The sequence below is a fragment of the Oxyura jamaicensis genome, chromosome 6 (assembly GCF_011077185.1).
Source record: "Oxyura jamaicensis isolate SHBP4307 breed ruddy duck chromosome 6, BPBGC_Ojam_1.0, whole genome shotgun sequence".
NCBI classification, from domain to species: domain Eukaryota; kingdom Metazoa; phylum Chordata; class Aves; order Anseriformes; family Anatidae; genus Oxyura; species Oxyura jamaicensis.
In genome coordinates this window covers 32,032,839-32,041,515 of record NC_048898.1, presented here as the reverse complement: position 1 = coordinate 32,041,515, position 8,677 = coordinate 32,032,839, and the positions used below count along the sequence as shown (strand labels likewise).

At 38.6% G+C, this 8,677-nt stretch overlaps 1 protein-coding gene across 1 annotated transcript in view; it reads left to right on the top strand.

Annotated features, from left to right (window-relative positions):
* Nucleotides 1-8,677, top strand: part of CHST15 (carbohydrate sulfotransferase 15) — a 46,784-nt gene that overhangs the window by 28,549 nt on the left and 9,558 nt on the right. Inside the window, exons 3-4 of the mRNA XM_035330216.1 lie at nucleotides 823-1,162; nucleotides 4,889-5,035. Coding sequence (XP_035186107.1) covers nucleotides 823-1,162; nucleotides 4,889-5,035 — 487 coding nt within the window. The remainder of the gene's footprint in view (nucleotides 1-822; nucleotides 1,163-4,888; nucleotides 5,036-8,677) is intronic.

Below are 8,677 nucleotides of genomic sequence, written 5' to 3'. Positions count from 1 at the left end.
GTAAGTATGAGTTAAAGTGTGTCTGAAATTAGTGAATGCTGGTTTATTTCAAGAATTTGGGGTCAACCTTTTGCTGAGATAAAAACAGTGCAGATGCTCTGATGTTCGTTTAGTGATTTATACCACCTGGAGTCTCCTTATTTAGACCAGTTGAAGCACTGATGTTATAGATCAAGTCCTTCAGTCACAGGCAAAATGGATGGGCTATATAAATGGTCTTGACACCTGAAACAAAAAATCAGGCAGTCTTCCAGCAGCTGTACACTCTCATTGAATTGAGAACCTTGTCTCACCCAAAATCATTCTGAGTTAGTCAGATTTGCCAGTCACTTAAAGTGATAAATAAGAAGGGAGACTTTCTAACTACCTGTGTGCATTCCTGAAAACTGGTTATTGCAAACCTTGTATTTCAGAATTAACAACTGGAAGTTAATTAGTATTTTACAACTTTGACTTTAAAAATTAATTCCTGGAGTGGCAGTGGAGGTGGGGAATTATGGATCTGTCTTCTGGCCTTAAATTCAAAGGAATTTTATACTTTTCTCCCAGTCCAACTGTTTGTACTGGATTTTTTTTATTTTATTTTTTTCCAGTGCCATCAGAAGTAAATTAAGTCAATGTCTTAGTTTAAATACTTTAAAAAAAATATGTATATAAAAAAAAGGGGGGGGGGGGGCAGGGGGTGTTGATAATGTTTCTATTGTGTTCTATCATTGTGCTAAGCTAGAAAAATATAACTGCCACTTTTTTTGTTGTTGTTCTTTGTTTGTTTGTTTGTTTGTTTTTCTGCCTTGACTGAAATTATTGTTCTTTATGTTGCAGATGTTTTCAGTAATTCCTAATAAATTCCTTCCAAATAGCAAGAACCCTTGTTGGTATGAAGAGTACAGAGGAAACACAACCACAGATCCTTATACAACGAACTCCTATGCACTGTATTCAAAGCGTTTTCGAACCATATTTGATTACCTCAGGAAGGTATTTTGGAACCACTTGTACCATTACAAGGACAAGCACTACCGGCTGCGCTGCCTCCCCCACTTCTACATCATCGGCCAGCCCAAGTGTGGGACAACGGACTTGTATGATAGGCTCAGGCTGCACCCCGACGTTCGGTTCTCAGCAATCAAAGAGCCACATTGGTGGACAAGAAAGCGATTTGGTGAGTAAACCTGCCCTCTGGTATTCAGGAGAGTGGTCTATGAAGCTTTGACGTGACTTGTATGTATCTGGGGTAAATTATATGAATTGGTCCATATTGGTTTACCTTGAAGAAAACGAAGGTGATGGGTGCTCAATAGGTTCTAACCTGCTTCTGTTTAATAATGTTTTGGGTTAAACCTTTCAAGACAATGCACATTTAATTTGGTTTCATTGCAGTGGATTGGAAAAATCTAGAAAAATATAAAAACACTGGATAATACCAACTGTATTTTGTAAAGGCAAGAAAAGGATCAGTTAGGTTGTGATAAGAGGTTTAAATAAGTGGTAGTAATTTTACCATGCAATTTTTTTCTGTGAAGCATGAATAGACGATGGGTCATTATTTGATACATGAGTGTCTTCTGTCATTGCGATTCAGTAAATACAACTGTGTATTACAGTGGCAACTTCACTAGTGTTACAGCTCTAGTCAAATGCTCTGTGTGAGACATCTCCCTCGCATGGAGGAACATGCATTCCTGATGTTCTTTTCCTGAGTGACATCAATATTTTAGGAAATGGTTCTTCATCTCTGAAGGCAGAATGGAATAGCTGAGGTTGTGGCTGCTTCTTCAGAGGGTGTCTGAGGACCACAGGCCCTGATGCATTCTTTTAACCAACTGAAGTGTTTATATCTCTCTTGTTCTCTTTTCTGTGGATACCAAGGCAGGTCAATCTTGTGGTTAAAAAAATGGATGAGACTCAGAAAGTCCAAGTTCAGTTCTTGACTTTACTGTGTGCTTAGCGCTTTCTTCTAAATGCAGGTGTGTATAGTACTTTATTCCACCCAGGCTTTGTGTTTTCCCACCATAATAGTGGTTGGGTCTAGCTGTTAAGTTCTAGGATGTTGATATCAAAGTTCACTGGCTTTTCAGTGGTATTATTGTTTCCAAGAAGATGCTGGTTATTTTACAGTGGTGTTATCTTTCCTCTCGTATGAGATTTTCTGTGCTTTAATGCAGCCATTGCCTTTGCAGCAAAGAAAAACCTAGCACTGTGGGGTAGATCATTTGGTGAAGCTTTTGCTTCACTACTTTCCTGTGGTGCTTTTCCTGAGCTTCCTTGAAATCAGAAACTCTCTCTCCTAATGAACTGCCATGGCTATCATTAGCCTGCTTTCTGAGGGACTGGGACTCCTGCAATGCTGCCTCTATGCTTTATTTTGGGGTTGTACCTTCAATTCATTCCCATACACATGGAGTTACCATTTCCATCTCCCTTCTTTTTGCCTTGAAGCCCTGAAAAAACCTTGAGCTCCTGCAGATGGAGACTTTTATCGTTTCTGTTTGGTGAGGAGGGCTCAGTCACAGATCTGGGATTCTGAATTTCTTATATAGAAATGGCTTAGCTGTCTTCTTGGGGTTTATGTTTTCTTCCTTTGAAAGTGCCGTGAGAAAGTGGCTCATACCAAACCCACAGTGGTGTTTCATATGTAGTGCACCATAAAACTAGCACAGAAGCAGTGAGCTTGGCTTTCTTTGTCTCTAATACAATTAACCCTCTTCAATGTATTGTAGGCATTTTCTAAATGTTTCTTATAAATTAAGTTTTAAAGCAATATGATGAAAATACAGTTTTGCTTTTGAGATAGTTGTCTCCAGTATTGGAGACATGGGAGATACCAATGTGAATGAAGGAGCTGGGCTAGTTGCAAAGTCAGAGAAAAGAAGCATCATGGTTCCTCCTGAAGTCCCAGGGGAAGGAGTTTATTCATCACAGTCAGTGGCTGACTGAAAATGAATGATAAGAATCGCCTCATGACCTGCAGGTGGAAAGTCAGATCAATGAGGAAAGTGGATCTGAGACTTGGACACCTTCCAGTGCGAATGCCATGCTGCTTGTCTCTGGGTGTCTAGATGTAGGGACCATCAGCAAAACCATCTGTGAAAGATTATGTCTTCCAGGAGAGTGTTGGCAGGAAAGGCAGAAGCAAATTCTCAAGTGATACACTAAACTAAAATCCTTGATGCTAAACAAGTATCTACACTTACTGTAGTCTTAACAGCAATGTTTGCATTTCATGGTGGAGGAGGCTGTGCACTCAATCTCACTAAAGCCAGGACAGTTGCTCAGAAATGGACCAACTGAACAGGCAACCATAAGAAGTCAGTTTGGAATGAGTGTAATTTGAGAACAAGGATGGATTCCAGTTTCAGTGCTGGCACTCACAAACCTTCCACATGCACGCCCTTGTGGTCAGACCTGCAGCAGATCCACAAAGAGAACTTTCTTTGCATAATTACTTTTTGTTTGTTTGTTCATTTTTAAAACTGAAGAATGAGGAAAGCTTGCAGAGCTTGGCATCTTATGGAAGGAAGATCTATAGAGATGACCTTCCAGCCATCTCAGGCTGTTTGCCATTCAGAAAGACTAAACTTTAATCTTTTCTGCCCCCAAAGTGCTTTAGATAATGGTTGCTATTTGGCAAAATGAAAAATAAAAAGGAGAAAAAAAGAACAAATAGGCTAACAAATGAAACTGAGACAGCCCTCTTTAAAAGCCAGCTTGTGGATATGACTTCTATGCTGCTGGCTATTATCTTGTTTAGTTTGTAACACTTAGTTTGTAACACTTATCTGGAGAAGAAAGTCTCTTTTTTCTATGGCATTCCCTGATTCAGGGATTTTTACAAGACCGACTAGTTTCAGCTGAAGCTAAACAACACTCCTGGGAATGTCCCTTTCACAAATCACCGCTTTCCCATTCTGCTGGGATGGTTGACGCTCTACAGGACTTTGTCCCAGCTTGACTGTCTCTCTTTCCTGGCTCTTAGCCACAGCTGCTGCTCCCATGAGTGGGATGCCAACAAATCAAGGCAGTCTTTAGCACCATGCATTCTGGAGCCTTTTTTTCCCCTTTTAAAAACAAATCGAAAAACACTGCTGAGCTTTTTTCCAACTTTGTTAAATCCTACTTTCCTAAACGGGAGAATCAGAGGAAATAGGCAAAAGGACCCTCTTGTTGAGCTTTTCTCTCACATAAATGATAATTACCTGCCTGGCAGGAACAGAAAATGAGAGTCAAGGAGTCCTGCTCTATGCCCTTAGTTTTGTTCCCACTCGGTTGCTTTCCTTGACCTCTGTCTGGCTGAGAAATGTGGCTCAGTACTGAGAAATTCAGGGAGAAGGCTGATGATATTAAATGCAGCACATGGAGGGATAGGAAAAAAGTTACTATCATGGAGACTTGCTTTCTTACTTCTGAAAGATAAAGACATGAATAATTTCCCTGTTTTCTGATTTTGATAAGTGCACTTCAATTTACATATTTGGCATCAGAGTCTGTTGTTAGTCTCAATACGGTAAATCTAGTTGGAGTCCATATTACTCTAGTTTATACTAGTGAAAATGTAAGCAGAATTTTGTCTTTTATATTCATTCATTCTAAATGCTAAATTTTGAAGAAAATAAATTCAAGCTATTCGTGCAGAAACTACAAATCAGAATACTTAAGATATTACTATCACTGTGAATTTATGGCTTAATCGTGTAATATCTGCAATCTCAGCTACTCCATTACTGGCACTTTTATCTGAGTGCTACATTTCATGGCTCTAACTTTGTGCCAATATTAGCTGGCTCAGATCCAGCAATGTCAAGGAAGCTGTCTTGATGTAGACCAGCGGTTAATCTTGCCTTGTTATTATTATTATTATTTTAAACTTCCCTCTTTTCACTGTTTTTAGGAATCATTCGTCTGAGGGATGGATTTCATGACCGCTACCCAGTGGAAGATTATCTTGATCTGTTTGACTTAGCAGCACATCAAATTCAGGGCGTACTGCAGAGTGAAGCAGCAAAAGAGCACAGCAAGACGAATAACATCATAATTGGTAGGGCAAATACAGCTTCTGAAATGTGTTTTTATCTCTGGATTTGTAGCATCCGTACTGTAGGCATGAAAAGGGCATTTTCTCAGGGGTGTCTGGTTCACTGCATGGGGTCACTGATGCTTGTTTCCCCTGCTGTGCGTGGATAGTGCAGAAGTTCTTATCTTGAGAAGATGCCTGAGAAAGCAATAAATGCCTGATGAACATCACCATTTAATTAAATAATAAAATAAAAATAAAGTGAGGGAACTTGGTTACTCCTTCAAACGTTTTCATTTTGTTTTCATTACAAAGGGTTTTTACAAAGGGCCCTGTAGCCACAGGATTGTAGCTTCAGGTTCAAATGCTGCAATGTTGTGAATTTCTTCCCAGGCATAGCAAACAAATTGTGGTATTACCACTTACAAAACTGTGCTCTAGAAATCCTGTAGCTGACTGGAGACAGTTTCCATTACAGTGGCACAGCTCCAAGATCTCTTCTCAAGTTCCATCATAAGACACACATAGGAAAAAAACCACGATGTTTTGTGTCATCATTCTTATGTAGCCATCCTGGCTTCAGCTGGGCTACAACAGTAGCCCAGCCTGTGGTGTACTGACATAAACATGATGAAACTCCTGAGCTGCTCCATTAACAGCAAACACAAGTTCACAAGTTCAAACACAAGTTAACACAAGTTCAAGAGCAGGGGTACGCAGAGTCAAGCTGAAGCTATCTTGCACTGCACAACTTTTCAGGTGTGGCATGGTACAGGATCCAATTTGAAGACAATTTTATGGTCCCAGTTGATAATAAGTTTCTTAATTAGCATTAAAAAAAAAAAAGAAAAGAAAAGAAAAAAGAAAAGAAAAAAATATCCAGTTTAGAAGAGCTGTTGTGGAAAAGCTGTTGTGTTGCACATTATGGAAGCCTATGATCAGGTCCAGGCTCTATGGAAGGATGCCTGGATTGCTTTCTGTGATGCATGGTGGGCAGTAGACCATGTTTGTCTGCCTTGGTGTAAACGGATTGCAGTGCCTGTGAAGAACATCAGCAGAAATTCTTAGATTTTGTTTTTGCTTTCTGCTGGAAGCAGAAAACCGAAGGCGAAGAGAGTTTTACCAATCTTACTCTGTCACCTCAAAATCTTCCAGGGAAACCTGACACCAGCATGAAAATACTAGTTGGGCAAAAAGCAGTTCCCTGTTGAAAAGAGACTTTTGAAGTAAGCTGAATTTGTTACCCTACAGAAATTACAGACAAAGGCTTTGCTGCCTGCTCATGGAGAGAATACCCACAGAATCCTCTTTTTAATTTAATTTTAACCAAAAAATAAATTAACCTATTGTTAGCTTGATGAAACGGTGACATTGTGTTACATTTCTTAAGCCAGAGACTTGGCTATAGTCACCTTTGTTCAATATTTCCTCAGCCTCTGTTTAAGTCTGCCATTTGCTTTATTAAATATTCGGTGCTGAGCAAAATTTGCAAGACTGAGTCTTTAGAAATGCTGCCATAAAGGATATCTGCAGATTTTCCTCCTACTTACAATAGTATCTTCTGTCCTTTCATGGGTGAATTGTTTATACTAATTAAATACACTAATCTAATTGGCTATGTACATCTTTGATTACTTACCTCCTGTTACAGCTTTTTCTAGAGTTCAGTTTGTGTTTCTTTTTCCTGTAGTCTCATTTCTTGTTTCATTAAGGTTCTGTTCACTTTTCCTATTAAGCTTACAGGAAAAGTCCTGAATGATTATGCTCATTAACTTTTTTTTTTTTTTTTTTTTTTTTTTAATTACCTTGTGAAACAAAACAAAGCTAGCTACTCTAAAATGAATCTGTATGAACGTCAGGTTTGCTTAGAATCCTGCATTTTCCTATTTCAGGTTATTAGAAAGAAAAATCTAATTAAACCTGTAAACATTTCAGTAGTTCATCATGCTACATTATTTTGAAAACGTAAATCTCATTGGGTACTATACTTAGTGGGTAATAATTGCATTTTTCCAAATAAAATTATGTCTGCTTAGAGAGAATTAAAGTGGACAATGCCGAACTAGCTTGAGGCAGCTTCAGCAGGACTTGTTTATCTACAATCATTAATATCATTAATTCACAAGAATGTCTTTTGAAGGCACAATATGATTATAATCCATTAATGACTGGATATAGAAGTTATACATTTATTCTTTGAGAAGCTTAGTACTTTATATGTTCTTTAAGTCCTTAAAAATAATATGTTTTTGGCTGCACTGCAGTAACTTCATATAATTACTACAGCAGCGATTAATATATCTCATGTCTGGTATGGCTGACTCTCTTTGCAGATATTAAATCTGTATAACTCAGAAAAGAGCACTGTCGAATTATCAGAAGTTTTTTGGGCTCCTTCAGGAAATTAAAATTATAATTAGCAGATACCAAAACGATTTTTTGTTTTCTCCTTTTAATTCTTGATGACCATCTTGTTTTGAGAAGACTTGTCTTCTGGAACCCAAGCTAAGCTGGACTATCTGCATTAGAGCAGCACCCCAAGCCCTTGTTAATGCTTTAGCATGATTTGATGGTGTGCCATTGGTCTTCCCTTGCTCCGGCACTGCCTGCAGATTTTGGTGGTGGCAGCTGATCCAGCTGAAGGGATTTCTGTGGAGTATTCTGGTCTGTGGTATTAAGAGAATCTGCCCATTTTTGTCTAAATGCATTGACTTTGCATTTAGTTCATTGACTTTGCATTTTAGTTCAAATAGCACGTGTGTATGCAGGTGTTCTTATGTTCAGGTTTAGTCAACCTATGTGAGCCAATTAGGTAAATGCTCCGTCCAATAGAGAGCATGAAATAAAATAGAAGTCTGTGGAGCAGAGGTGTATGAAGGAAGATCAGATGAACCGTATTGAGAGAGGAAGAGGCTGTGTATAAAAGAGTATGGAGTTGAAGAGCTAACACTGCAGCAAGAAATATGGGAAAAGGTGCCCTCTTCTGCTAGCACTGGAATAGCTGTGTGATGCTTCTGTGGCCCAGCTATCTCAGTGCTTGTCCCATATTTAGTCTTTTGTGTTTCTGCTTCAACCATCACGGGAGCCAGGCTAAGTGAGTTTTAATTGACAAGTCAAAGCCCACCGATGATTAGACAGTGCCTTGGCTGATTAATTTAGAATGAAAAATCAGAGCTGTTGTGCAAACCCAGCTTTAACCAATGGACCTGATCCCCTCCTTTTAAAATGAGACAAAATGAACATGACAGAAGATTAATGTGTTTTCTAACAACTCCCAAACTTTATTAATGAATCACATTATATTAAGCTAGAGTTTGGAGCAAATAACTATTTCATGTTGTGTTTTGGCAATCTTTTAGAATCTTTATTGGTCTTTCCCAAGAGAGAAAACAAAACCTGAAAATCATGTGCAGGTCTACAAGCCTGTAACATTATTATTATTTATTTTTTTTTAATCTCATTCCTTTTGACTCAAAAAAAACTCATTAACAAGAGTTAGCTCTCATTAGGCTGTCAAAGAGTGGAAGTTTCCAAAAGGCTTCTATATCGTATATGCTTTATTAAGCAGCAGTGTGCCACATAAATGCCACTGTTAGTTAAAAAGACAGGGAAGACTGAGCAATTCAAAACATCATATCAGATCACATATTTAGCAGCTGACGCATC